This window comes from Gavialis gangeticus, unplaced genomic scaffold, assembly GCF_001723915.1.
Source record: "Gavialis gangeticus isolate Ggan-Ray unplaced genomic scaffold, GavGan_comp1, whole genome shotgun sequence".
Classification (NCBI taxonomy): Eukaryota; Metazoa; Chordata; order Crocodylia; family Gavialidae; genus Gavialis; species Gavialis gangeticus.
The window spans coordinates 48,613,525-48,628,371 of NW_017729006.1; the positions used below are offsets into that span (position 1 = coordinate 48,613,525).

Sequence of the window (14,847 nt, forward strand, 5' to 3'; positions counted from 1 at the left end):
GGGGGGGGGGGTGGTCCCCTGCGTGCTTGGTGGTGGACCCAGAAGTGGACCGGAAGTACTTTTGGTCCACTTCCGGGTCCACAACCGATTGTGCAGGGGACCCCCTCGTGTCCCCCCTGGCTTGGCAATCAGCCATGGGGGGACCCCGGGTGCCCCTCCAGACTCAGGAGGCACCAGTCACCGAGCCAGGGGGTGTGGGGGGTTCTTCTGGAAGTACTTCTGGTCCAGTTGCAGGTATGCCGCCAAGCATGTGGGGGACTCCCCTGTGCTCCCATGGGACGCTCCACCTGCCCCACCATCTCAGCGTTCTTGAAGTACGTAGAAAAAACATATAAAGCTGTGTCTATGGTCGAATCTCTCTGAATTGATTCGCAGGCTTCTGATTTGGAGAGATTAATGGGTCTTCTGATTCGATTTGGATGTGGAGATACGGCTGCCGAATTAGTCTGAATCTCCTCCAAATTGAATCAGTGACCGAAGCTTTGCACAGCCCTAGTTTTTGGTGCAAGTAAATCAATGAGGGCTGACAGATGTGTAGGCCCCTGCTCGAACTCCTGCTGCATCACAGAAAGTGCAATGACTTAGAGTGACTCCCTCCCCTCCCCCAATTCAACAGATATTTGCTGTTGTGCTGGTGGGGAGGGTGGAATTGAGCCAAATCAGGGAAGAAGCTTGCCTGCAGCTGCTCTCCCCTAGCCTCCCCCACCAGCTCTGGTGTTGTCTGCAGGAAGGGAGGGGGGAGAAGGGATGGGAAAAGAGCTGTGGGCTGGGGTTTGCCCAGTCAAAGCTGGAGGGAGAGAGGGCTGGGGGGGAACATGATGTGGGGGGGCTCCAATCCATCCCCCTAGCTCAGGCTGTGCAAACCCCAGACTACAGCTCCCTCCCCCTCCTGTCTCTCCACTCCCTTTCTACAGCTAGCACTGGGGGTGGGGCTGGGCTGCATCATCTCAGCTCTGATTGCACACAGGGATTGACAAAAGTTCCCTAAGGAGATCTACTTTGGAGCACATTTATCTGATCCCTCAATAGATGAGGGTTAATTTGTCACATGATTGGCTACTTTTAAAGAGCGCTGCAGTCATACATGTGTGTCATGGCATGGCTATAGAGCATTTTCAGGGGGCTGTTCACATGACAAATGTCACTTCTGTTGGTGCCCAAAAGGTCATTTCAACTAGAGCCAATCTTGACTATTGTATTGATAGTTACATACTCATCCATGCCAGCTGTTCTTGTGAATTGTGTGAAATAATTTAAACAAATTTTTATCTTGTTGCTGATTGCTGAGGTTTGTATCTCAGAAATTTTTACAATATTTTTCACAAGGATCAAAGTGGTTTCTGTTATCTGTATCTAGTGATAGAGCAGCTGCCTTGCATACAGAAAATGAAACACCCGGGATTAAGAGTTGAAACATATAAGTGCCTGTGGACCTCATACATCTGACTATTCAAAAACAACCTATGTTAATGACAAAGGAGCACCATAATAGCTAGACGTGTGACTAGTAAAAGGGAATCTTTTCTAGCAGCAAGGAATAAAAGCAAGGTAATTCACTCACGGTTCTAAAACACAGCATAGGTAGCTGTAATTAATAACACTGCATTTGTGAATTGCAGTGAATTCTTTTACATAGCCTTTTGAACACTGTATAATTTATTTGACAAGAAATGAGAGACAACCTGAATATTACCCCATATCTCTTAGTGACCCTTATAATGATGTTTAGTTGCAGTTGCAACTATATATATACTGCAACTTTTTTTTCTCTGTTACAAATTCTGACAAAAGGTTGGTTACACACAATTCATCAGGCTTGGCACTATCCAAGGTCTTGTTCCCTTAGGCTAGGGACAGAAATTACACATAAACTGTTTTAAGTGATCAGAAACTGGTTTAAAAGTGTAACAGAACAGATTTTCAGTGCACATAAACCAGTTGGAAAATGGCTGAAACTGGTTTGAGATAAACCTGGTTGAATGTAGTACCAGACTTAATTGATTTGGCTCAAACCAGTTTATGCAATGTCTGTCCCAGACCCTTTGCTGGTTTAAGCTAAACCAGACACCCCCAGCATCCTGGCATGCTTTCTGGGGTGGGAGGGGCTCTCTACTCCACAGCGGGCCTGGCCCCTCCCCTCTCCTCCCTGGCTGGAGCTCAGCACAGACTTGCAGGCACAGCAGAGTCTGCCTGGCTTCGCCATGCCCCCCTCCCCACTACTTCCCACTCACTGCTTAAGCAGAGATCCCTTCCTCCTCTTTTCTACAGCAGGGTCTGTAGCCAGCTTGTGGTCTGCTAGCTAATGCTGTGTAAGGCAGACAGGGCACTGTCCACTTCGGGCTTTTTGGAAGTAATCAACACCTCAGATAGTCATGTCCCTGCATTTCTTCCTTTGGAAAAGGCAGACAAGGTTCTCTGATAAATCTGATATCTGTTATTAGACCAACTAAATAGATGGAAACATTTTTCTTAGCAAGCTTTTGGGTTTAAAAACCGTTCATCAGGCTGAGGAAGCATCTGCAGTTGGTGTGTGTGCTCTGCCTGGATGGAATGAATAGTAAAGAAGCCAGAGGCTGGTATGCATTTTCCTTTGGAAAAGCTGTTTAAGAGGAGCTTGTAATGAGCAAGGCTTTGTTTTCTGATGGGGTGTTAAATGCTTATAACATAGCTGATAAATGCTCTATCGGGGTTGAGGGGGGCCCTCCCTAATCACAGTGTCCTGCCCGGGCCTGGCCATGCCCCCCTCAGCATAGTCCTGTGTAAGGGAAGGGAGGGCTGCTCTAGCACCCCCTGGCTTCTAGCCTGAGCCACTGCAGGCATGTGTCTGCATTTCTGGGATGTCTGTCTGCTTACAAAACTGATTTAGCCTAGCCAGGTTAGACTAACCTGCAAAGATTGATCAATTCAGGTTCAGGTTTTTTGAATGTCTGCCCTAGCCTTAAAGATTTCACAAATGTGACAATGCACTGTGAATAGGCCCATTAAAGAATGCATACAGTTAACAGAGTAGTTTAGGGTGTCAGACTTATGTGGCCTTACAAATCAGGGGAGGGGTCCCAAAGCAGTCTATGGGCTGGATGAATGGCATGGGCCTGATGAGGCCCCTGGACCTCCCTCTCTCTCCCAACCATCATGTAGGCCTCTGGTGCCTGCTCTGCTTGTTCTGGGAGATGCATAGGTGTTTATAGAAAGAATTTATTTTCACCAGCCTAAATTGTATATTTAGAGCATACCCATTATGATGAAGTATGTGAATATATTTGAAATTTATTGTTAATTGTCTTAATTTTCTCCATCTCACAGAGGATGTTGCTTGTGGATGAATGCATCAGTTTTCAGCATTCAATAGATCACATACATGGAAGTTTGCTCAGCAGGAAAATAGTGTTTCTGATGTGAAAAAGAGTTAGCAACATTCTCAGTAGCCAAACGATCAGCTTGATACAAATCTGTAACCCTTAATTGTCACTAGCATGGTTTTTAATTAAATAATATTGGAATTCTGATTTGATTGTGCAAAAACTGACAGTAGAAAAAAGTATCAGTAATTATCCAAACAACCCCACTGCTCATCATTTACAGTCAAAGAATGAAGTATGGACAAGGGTACACCATCAGAATCCAGAGCGGGGAATAAACCCTCTTCATTTTACTACGCATATCAGACATTCTGGCCTGTTTTTAAGTGGCGTCCTGTTTTATGTGAGGAGTTTCCTGTTTCTGTAATAAAGTTATAAAAGACCTTTCTACTGAAAACATTCTTGAAAAATTATATCTATAAAAAGTTAAATAAAATGGGTGAATTTTGAACTCTTCAACATTTTTTCATGAATTTTAAATTCCTTGTTGATCTTTTTATTTCAATGCTCTAAATGAATTTAGACAAGACTTTTGACACGGTCACTCTTATTAACATAATTATAGAGAAACATTTTAAAACTGCTAATGATGACCTATTACCTATGAAAAAGTGCAGTGACAATTCACAATGTCTTCAGCTGGATGCTAGGCCTTAATAGGTTAGGTCTGTGGTGTCTTTGGAAATTGAGACTAAATATAAAGAAGGTTATGGTCCTTTTAACCACTTGTCTGTAAAACTCTGTTATAAAACCAAATATGTAAAGAGGGCAAAACCTGCCCACATATCAATAATGAGAGTTTCTTTATAGTAGCATCAAACTGAGAAGGCATCAAAGGTATTTTATATACATATACATATTTGTATCTGTGTGTGTGTATATATATTACACTGAAGTGTAATAGTTTTGTTTTTATAGTTGTGCACTGATGCAGTTAGGAACTGTGTGTTAGGGCTGTGCAAAGCTTCGGTTCCTGATTCGATTCAGTGGAGATTTGGCCCAATTCAGCATTTGAATCTCTGAAGCGAATCAGAGGACCCTTTAATCTCTCTGAATTGAATCGGAACCCTCTGAATCAATTCAGAGACATTCAGAAAGATTTGGAGATTTGGACATAGAGACAGCTTTAAATGTTTTTTCTGCATACCTCTAGGTAGCAGGAGCTCATGAATGCTGCGATGCTGGGGCGCATGGAGCATTCCACAGAAGCACGGGGGGCTCCCCAGCACGCTCGGCAGCAGACCTGGAAGTGGACCAGAAGCACTTCCAGTCCACTTCTGGGTCTGCTGGGGAGCACGCAGGGGGGCAGGCCCCTGCTTCCCCTCCCCTCTCTCCCCCTGGCTCAGCAAGTGGTGCCTCCTGGGTCTTGGGGGGGCACCTGGGGTCCCCCCCGTGGTTGACTGCTGAGCTAGGGGAGCAGCCGGGGGTGGGGAGGCTGCACACTCTCCAGCAGACCCAGAAATGGACCAGAATTACTTCTGTTCCACTTCTGGGTTTGCCACTGAGCCTGTGGAGGGTCCCCCTGCACTCCTTTGGGATGCTTCATGTGCCCCAACATCACAATATTCACAAGCCTCACTGGTACCTCAAGGTATATAGAAAAGACTTTTAAAGCTGTGTCTATGTCTGAATTGCTGATTCTCTGAATCAGCATTGAATCGTCAGATTTGGATTCGGCTGAATTGAATCAGGGACAGTGATCCAAATCAACGAATTGAATCGCTGTCCCTGATTCGGGCTGAATCCAAATCTGAATTGAATAGGGCCCAATTCGCACACCCCTACTGCGTATATAATGTGTTGCATATTTATCAACCAAAAAATACAGCTGGTGCTCCCTCAATTCTTTCACTTATTTTTCAGCAATAATTAGTTATCCAGTGTAGTTAGGTCCTGGTCAAATTTGCTTTAACATGGAAGGTGCTATTCATACAGATTCATAGCATTCAGAAAGAAACGCCCCCCTAAACAACAGATTGAATTTTCATAGGTGCCTACAACCTGACTCCCCCAAGTAATTTAGGCACTATGATGCTCAGTGTTGCACAATCTAGGGTTTAAACACCTGGCCCTCATGGTGGACTAGCCCTGGGTGGACACCAAAGTCCCTGTATAATCCATGAGGAGGGTTGGGTTCCTCTAGCCAAGAACAAATACTAAAGGTAGGGTTGTGGCTTACATTATATTAGGCTCGTTTTTTTAACAAGAATTTATCACTCACAATCCCATTCACTGGTAGCTGAATTCTTTGGTTTTCATTGCACTCATTGAATTAAATGCTAACTATTATATTTAATGGAGTCCTAACTCACTGAACATTCTCTCACATCTATGTATTAGCATTTACAGGTAATTAACTTTAAACTAGGTCCAATTATTCCAGTGAAAAAAGACTTATTCCAGTGACTTACTGCCATTCAAACGTAACACAAACACAATTCAGTGTATTTTTAGCAACCAAACACTTGAACTATGAAGGAAAAGCAATACATACCATAAGCAGTCCCTTGTAGGCATAGACAATGCCAAGCCAAATGGTCATGTGTGTGTTTTCACAGTGTTCCAAGATTGGTCGGATGGAAATATCTCTGCCTGCAGGGTCCGGCTAAAGAGGGAAAAAGAGGTAGAGTGAAATTTCTGAATTCAGACTTTACAGGTACAGTACTTGCCTCAGAAGCTACTTCATCCTGTTCCCCTTGTTTGTGGATATGTATGTACCAGTACAAGAAAAGAACCTACTTCAAAGAGACTTTTGAAAGCGTGGTTCCTGCAGGTTGCATGCTTAGTAAACCTAGCAAGGAGCAGGACTTTGAGAAGTGTAGCAGGAAGAATCTCTGCCAGAATGATTCCCTGCTAGCACAAAATAGGAAGTAAAAAATGGTAGTATGTTCAAAAACTCTCCTCTTTTAATACTGTCAATTCTACTCATCTGCTGTATTTTTAGATATATGGGAGGGCATTCTATGTAACTAAAGGGAAAGGAAATCAATTGGGCCTTGTGCTTAGGACAGCTAATTTGGTACAAAGCAATCGCTGTAGCTTGAATTTGCACTCAGGAAAATGTGTGAACTTAAAATCATACTTCCATGCACCCTGTGTTCTTCTGTCAGTGACACATGGCTGAGTATGCAATAAGACACACTGCAGCATGTTTTAGGTTCTAGTCACATAGTTATGAGCCCTATCAAATGCCACTACCATGGGTGGACCTAGGATTTTGAAAATGCGGGGTGGGGCAGATGGTGTGGCACATCCTCCTATACAACACAAATTTTTCTCCAGTTAAAAACAAACTAGATGCTTTACTAATATGCAAGGGACTAGCACTATATTATTCAATTTAAGTTCAACGCTAAAACAAATACAACTATTGGAATGTGCACTAATGTGCTAGCTTAAATCTAAAGTTTAAAAAAACTACAACAAATTAGGCTACAAGTAGTCAAAAGAGTCAAAATCTAGTGTGTCATTAGCCCTTTGGTTATTACAGCTATCATACATCTCTTATTCAGATTCGTGAAACAAAATTTAGCTTTCTTGAGCATTTTGACAGTGTCTCCAATAACTTCACTGTCAGTCATTGCTACACCTGAGTTAATATTACCATACTTGTGTTAAGGTTTTTAGCTACAGCTAAAAACAGTCGGCAGAGCTGTGAAATAGAAGACAGACACTACTAAGAAAGGCCAACAGATAACAAAATTGTAGAAAAAAGGATACTTTGAATAATGGAACATCAGGACCATTAAAAAGGAGACAGGGTCATTAACACCTGTGAAGTGGAGAGACTGCAGGAATCAGGGAGATGACAATGACCCATGAAGTCCATTTACTCTCTCAGCACTGCCCAAATAGAAATTCTGCTGCCCACTTCCAGGCAGCTGGTTTTGAAGTTTAGATGGAGCAAGAATCATAGGGGAATGCAACATAGGGGAGTGCATTGCACCCTCCCCCTTCCCTCCACACTGATCATCCCTGGCCACTGCATTACGGAAACTGCAACAAGACCTCATGACAGGCTATAATGTTCTGAAGCAGGTTCCTCTAGAGACCAAGTGAAAATCTCTGCAAAAGCTAATGCTGCTAGAAGCCTCATAGCTTTCCATATATTGTGCAGACAATGCAAGAGGACAAGACAATAGAGTTGATCAGCCTTGCTTGGATGAGGAACAGTTATCATTTATGCTGAAATTTCTGTCATAGGTTATGTGTAGTGGGGGCATGTGCCCCCCCGAGATTGGCCATCGCTGAAGCTGCCACCGGTGGCTGTGCCTGTGGGCGGTCCCTGCTCGCCGCTGCCACGCCCCCGCCACAAACACTGCTGCCACCACCTGCAGGTGGTTGCTGTGCCCCCCAGCCTCCAGGGTTATGTGTTGTTCATGATTTCCATGTTCTGTGTTTTGCAAAACTGGTCAACAGAAATCACAAACAAATACTGCCCCAGTGAATTGGTTTTAATGAGAAGTTATATGTCTTCCACTACTTTTAAAAGGTGCCTAGTGTACAGGGGCATATGTTGCATTCACAAATCTTAATTTGCAAATTAGGTTATTGACTCTAATTGATTATTTATTTCAATTTAAGCAGAATATATCTTTCAGTTTATTCAAAGCTGTCAACTCCTATCCTGTTTTTCTCTTCAGAATTTCCTGAAATATTGGTACAAATGTTCAAAGCAATTTACTATTTCTAATTTAAAATGTTAGACTTGGTATCAGTCAACATGGGCTTAATGTTTACAAGTATATGTGTTTCCTTTTGCAGATAGCTAGATAGAGAAAAGCTCTGGTGGAGAAGAATCAGTACTGATTTTCATCTGAGTTAGGGAGTACCAGATAGCTTCTTACTCAAATGTAGAAGTGCATTATACATGGAACAGCTTCAAAGAAAAAATGACCTGCTTTATTAGTGTCAGTAAGAATTTTGCTACAGATTTCAATGGGTATGGAGTCAAACCCTTAAGTTTCCCTCATCAGGCCTTCCATAAAATAAAACTCCTTGGCTGCTGCTGACCTCAGATAACAAAAAGAAAAAGAAAAGAAAAGGACAGAAAAAACAGAAAAAAGAGCACATAAAAGGGAAAAAAAATGCAAAAAGAAAGAGAATTTTGGGGCATGTTTCCTTTCCCCCTGGAGAGGAGACAATAAAATGACATTATACCCACCCTTTCCCAGGATTCAGCAGAAATCCTCTATAGAAAAATCAAAGTTATAATAATACTCTCACACCGAAGAGGTCCAGGAAGGTAATTCTAACTTTCCCCGGTGGCCGATGACCCTGGTCTTACAATCACTGACTGCACACCTGCCAATGCCATTAACTTCAAAGTGGGGTTCAGGAATGCGTTGACTATCAGGATACAGTAATTACATGGCATCACAGTGTACAATATTATGATGCCACTAATCGGACTTAGGGATCATCAAAATCCTTCCTTCTTTTTGACCAGTGAAGTGTTTCACAACTCCAAAGACATTGTAGACTGAATGAAATTGGACAGTTTAACTTGAGGAGTAAACTTTCTAGAACTTCCTTTGTGCCTGGAATGAGGTAAAATTCATATGAAAAGTGTTGCCTTAACTATCCTAAAAACAAAATAGTGCTGACATTTCATTCCATGTGCAGAGGACTGTCCTGAGAACACATTTTTTCAGTGAGTCTAAATCTTGCTTTAGTGCGTTATGTGGTCAAATAGTGTCCCCCTTCCCCATTCAGGACTCACCTGCTGTCTGAATTTGGGGATAAAATTATTTACATCACTAGCCAAGCACAGAGATAATTTTTTCCCACCTCTATTTGTTTTTTATCTATTGCTGAAGAGCTGCCTCCATTTAAACCAGCTCAGGATATGGCCCCCCTTCTCTCTGTAGGTATGCTTGGTTCCTGCCAACACCCTCCCTCTCTTCCAGCTCCCACTTTTGAGAGAGGAGTTAGGTGCCAGGGGACTAGACTTCCACACAGTGAAGTGGACTATGCCACTTGCTTTACTGTACTTGTTCCTGAATGGAAACTGCCACTGACACTTATGCTGAAGCACAGCACCCTTGTGCTCCTCGTGCTTAGAAAAGTCAAGCTGTTGTCTGTTATTTTGAAGAGAGCATGCACAAAAGGACACTGAAGAGCAATACTATAATTCAGCCCTAGGCAGTGACAGGCCTTTCTCTTCTATTTCACCAAGGTATTTGTCTCCTAAGAGAACATAGCTAACTGCTGTTCTGTTTTTAGGACTGGAGAGAATACATGTGCCCATTACTCAAAACAGAAATGCTGGCAAGCATGGTGATTTGAAAAAAGGGACTAAAATACGTTAACATTCAATTAGGGTAGTAGGAAATAACTTATTTCTTTAATGGGATTAATGGGAAAACGGCCAGCATTTACCAGAAACAAATGTAGGTTTTCCTGGGATCAGGGGCTTGATCTTACATAGACACACAAAACTCCTGTTGAAGACAAAGAAGTCTGAATGAGTGAAGTGCTCCAGTTCGTTTGCAGAATAAGGTTTAGTGTCAATTACAAAGCTTGGAAGCCTCCTGTATATGACAGCACTTGCTTTGAAGCCAAATTCAAACCGTGACTTTTACTATTTTTAATATTAATTTTGTTACAAGCTCATGCATGTTGCATTTATGACTGTTCTTCATCAAATATTGATGCTTTAACTTTTGGTTGATTTTTGTTTATTATTTTTCACATTCTCATTTTGCTGATTTTCCTTTTTTGTTTCCATGTTGTTTTTTCCATGAATTTCCTAATTACAGCAAAAAGGTACGCAAAAATAGTATTTTCTGATGCCCAATGATTTTTTTAAACCTCCATAATTTTAATTGAATGCAGCACTTCACTGACCTTTCTAATCATCCACCATTTGTGCACTTTGTTATTGTCATAGAGAAGATGACAGCATAAATGCTGCTGAGGATTGTATATGTACCAGACTCCTGCACTTTCCTTTTATAGAAAGCAGTTGAAATGCCCTTCATATGTCATCATCAAAAGTTTGAAGACCTCCTGTCTATGATTAGGCTGAAGCTGCCCTACCTCTTTTGAAAACTAATAAGGTTTTTGATACTGCGTTGCTTTTGACAAGTTCAGGATAAAGAGGTTTTTTTTTCCTGTTAACTTTACGCTATTCACATAGCATCCCCAATAAAATGCTTGTTTATGCTAAATCTGCAGAATCCGGAAAAAGGCTTTCAGGCACCTTAAGCAAGTTACTTTTGAAGCAATTATGCACCTCTTATATATGCACATCTATTAAAAGAGGAAGTCGTAGCAACAACCTATGTGTTTAGGCAGGATGGCAGCACCTCTTTCCCCGCCACCCCAACCCCAAATCAGAACAGCCATCATGTATATTGGTCTATACAAACCATTGTGCTAGAAAAGGAGTGGCACAGTTTGAACCCTGTGGATTTGGCTCAGATACAGTTACCAGGGATCACAATGTTTGGAAAAGTCAGAGTGGACAGAACCCTTTTTCACTTTGTGCACCAAATGGCACTTACCCAGTCATGTAACATCCATTTCTGTCCCTTGCACAGTTTGCAATCCTATGCTATATGCAATGTGGACACAAAGGGCCAGCTTCTGTTCCACCTATTGGATGTCTGAGTGGATTTAAGTGCCTAAATATGAGTCTGTTCCATCCTGCTCAAGTCCCTGAAAATCCACATTGTACTGTGATACTGTCTGTCATCTGATCCTGAAGGCTGAATCACGAACAGTGAGGTGGAGGAAGTTCCATCTGCTTTTTACATTAGCAGTTTTTCAGGGGCTTGAGCAGGGTGGAAAAGAATTGCACTTAAGCACCTAAGTCCACTTTTGCACCTAATAAGTAGAATAGAATTTAGCCTAGAGTATCCAGACAGCTACAGAGCATGCTCAGTAGGTTGCATTCTGGCCCGGCAGGTATGTGATTGTATACACGTACCCTAGATGACTGTAAGTCATGATACTGCATCCAGGAAAAACTCATACCTTTTGGAATTAAGTAACAAGAGTGTGTGCATGTTGGGGAGGGAGGGACTCCTGTGTTTTAGCCAAATAACCAAATGCTTATGAACCCTACTCTCACTTGCTTCATGCATTTGATTATCACCATCATGCCCATTGTACTATACAAGGCTTGCTCAGAGACCACCTATACAAGATACAGGATGTATTATATTATGCGTTATATCTAGGGGCATCATTTCACATGCTCTGGGGGTGGGCGTGGGGTGTGTGCTTTAATTATAGTGATTCTTGGGAGCCACTCTAATTAAAGTGGCTGCAGCATCTTGTATATTCAGCATCCTGCACTTCAAAATGGTAACAGGGCGCTTTAACTAAAGCTCATCCAATGCACCCCTGCCACCATTTTGAAGCGTGGAGATACTGAATACGGGAGATGGCGAGGCTGCTAGTGTGCACTAAATGGCATGCTCCAGCAGACTCAATTAATTGGGTGTACCACACATCTACAGGCACCGAAAGTGACCATTTTATGGCTGCTCAGTTGCCTTTTTGCCCACACAGCCTCATAAGGGACTGAAGGGGTAGAGGTCTTGAGCAGGCCCCCACGTACTGCAAGAGTTTCCTTTCTTACTACTGTCGTACAATACCTCCAAGATGCTGGACTTCCCAGGAGATTTCTCTTGACAGACTTTTCTTCGATGTCTGTGAGGTTACTGAAATGCCTTTCTTAGTATTTCACTACTATTCAGGCAGTGATCAATCTTCCCAGAATAAATTGGATCTGGAGAATCTTAACAAGACTACTTTGCTGCCTATACACATGCTCAGAGGTGTGGGAGAGGTGTTTTAATTAGAGCCCTTTCTGGGCAGCTGCTCTAATTAAAACACTGCAGCATCATGTGTATTAAGCCTCTGCACATTAAAAAAATGGCCGTGGGGTGCTTTATCTAAGTCTTGTTTGATGTGCCTTGCTGTTACAGTGCGTAGTGCAATTTTCTTTTATCATTGGTACTCCTTTATGGTCTTATCAGCTGGCTACAGGCTGTCCCAATGATGAAAATGGGATATTTGTTAAAAGGTTGCAGTTTTCACTTTTCAGTTTGAGGGTAGGCTGTGCAGGTCCAGTGGTTTGGGAATTAAACCCAGGAGTGCAATCTTACATTAGATTGTTAATTGGCCTTCACAGTCTCATCCCACCAACTATGTTATTTCTCTCCTCTCTGAATGACATTCATCCAGCTGTCACCATAGTGGGACATGACTACAATGCTGTTGCATGAATTATGCAGCTTTGGTATTTTAAATTTGGCATACTTTACAGTCAAAATGTTTCCTCATCTGAAAGCTAAATTTTGCTACATCAGGGGAGCAGCCAAAGCTTCACCTGAATCCAAGTTTCTTGCAAACTTAATTGCACTCAGTATTTCATTATGGATTTTTGTGAGAAGTTACTAGGATTTTTATCAGCATATGACCTTTTATAGGTTAAACTGTACTGTTATTAAAAACCACAGTTGAAAAGGTTTTCTGTATAAAATCGGAGATTCTTTTTATAAGCAATGTATTGTGCCCATGGTCTTCATTACACAAAGAAGATGGAAACAGAAATGCTAAATGCATATTCTATGACAACCTCAGAATAAACAACTCAGGTATGAGAGTGAGCAATTTAACTTGTAATCTTCCTCTCTCTTTAACAAGCTATTTACTTTTACTTTCACTGTCATCATCAATGCAAAATAACTTGAATACAGTACTGCACCCAACTAGTTTATGCCTGGTTAGGTACTGTGCAGCAACTCGCATGTAGACACATTAATGCGTAGTAACACAGGAGCCTCCAGAGCCCAGCCCCAGGGCTCCTGCCTGGCCCCCTCTCCTGCTGCTGGGCTGGGCTGCTCTCTGGCAGCTCCTAGCTGCAGGGTATAGAAGCCTGCAGCTATATTGTTTTGTGAGGCACACACTTGAGGAGCCTGCAGGCCCCATGTGGCACCCCCCGCCCCCCACCTCCGGACAGCCTACAGGCTGTTTGCCAGGTCTGCCTTGCTCCAGAGTTTCTGCCTAGCTACAGATGAATGCTGCAAATGGTTGCAGTTTGCTGCAGCCCTTGTACAGCCCTGTGATCCCACCAGGGCTGCTGGTCCTGCTGGCTGTGCCACCAAAGCCAGCACCTGCTCCACCAAAGCCAACACCTGCTCCCCACTGCTGCTCACCTCTTTCTCTTTGTAGGACCATAGTGAAGCACCTCAGTCGTGTGCCTGAGACACCCTGACTGTGCCCCTGTTGGGGTTGCTGCTGCCAGCCCTCCAGGGCCGGCATCACAGGGGCAGCTGCACGGGGGCCTCAGCCCTGTGCTGCAGCTGCCCATGAGGAGTGGTCAGCCATGCTACTGCCAGCCACCAGCAGCACCAGTTCCACCCCTGGGGGGTACCTTGCCTGGGCACTGGTCCCCAGCCCACTGGAGGCAAAAGACACTGGGCAGAGCTGGATGCTGCTTGGCACAGGGAGCCCCATAGTGAGCCACCAGCCTCACCTGTGGTAAGTCCCGCACTGGGGGCAGGGGAACCCTCTCAGTCCCAGTTCCCACCCCTGCCCCTGGCCTCCCTTTCTTGCCTGCCTGCTTACACTCCCCTGGCCCCAGGTTCCCCCTGACAGCATGCAGAAAGGTGGGGCACAGGTCAGAACTTTACTGAGCTGCCCGTGTCCCCGTGGGTGGGTGGGCATCGGCCTCTCATGTGCCCAGGAAGGTGTTGATCCTGGCAGCAATCTCTTCCTTGGCAGTTGGGGGCAGGAACGTGTAGCGCTGTGACAGATATCCCACCAGGTGGTGGTGGATGTTGCAGGGTAGGCTGGACTTGCCCCCTACACTGTCATAGCTCAGGGTCCCAATCCAGGAGCACAGGTGTGCCCAGAGCACCAGCAGGAGCATCATTAGCAGGGCATAGTGGTGGGGCAGCCGTGTGACTGAAGACTGGCGCTCCCCCCAGTGGTCATAGAGACACATGACAGGCTGCTCTGACGACACTAAATCTAGTTCCAGTTCACCTGCACATGCAGACACCAGCCCTATTCCCATTTGCTGAGCAGTACTTTTAGACCATTAATACACAAGGACATATATCTTGCAGGATGTTGCTATTTCAAGTGAAATGCATGAGTTTATGGCATAGCCTCCACTATCTGGAGGCTTATAATGTGGAACAGCTGTTTATTATGTACAGTAACTTATGTACAGCTATTTACAGCAGTGGTGTTCAACAGGGGTGTGTGAAATGGGCCCTATTTGATTCAGATTTGGATTTGGCTTGAATCAGGGACAGTGATTCGATTAGTTGATTTGGATCACTGTGCCCAATTTGATTCGGCTGAATCCAAATCTGAAGATTTGATGCTGATTCAGAGAATCAGCGATTTGCATATGGACACAGCTTTAAATGTTTTTTCTACATACCTCAAGGTACCAGGTGCGGCTCGTGGATGTTGTGATGCCGGGGCAGATGGAGCGTCCCACAGGAGCATGCCCCCCCCC

At 43.8% G+C, this 14,847-nt stretch overlaps 1 protein-coding gene across 1 annotated transcript in view; it reads right to left on the reverse strand.

Annotated features, from left to right (window-relative positions):
- The window catches only part of GABBR2 (gamma-aminobutyric acid type B receptor subunit 2), a 1,245,145-nt gene that overhangs the window by 62,742 nt on the left and 1,167,556 nt on the right, over positions 1-14,847 (reverse strand). Inside the window, exon 14 of the mRNA XM_019509192.1 lies at positions 5,854-5,964. Coding sequence (XP_019364737.1) covers positions 5,854-5,964 — 111 coding nt within the window. The remainder of the gene's footprint in view (positions 1-5,853; positions 5,965-14,847) is intronic.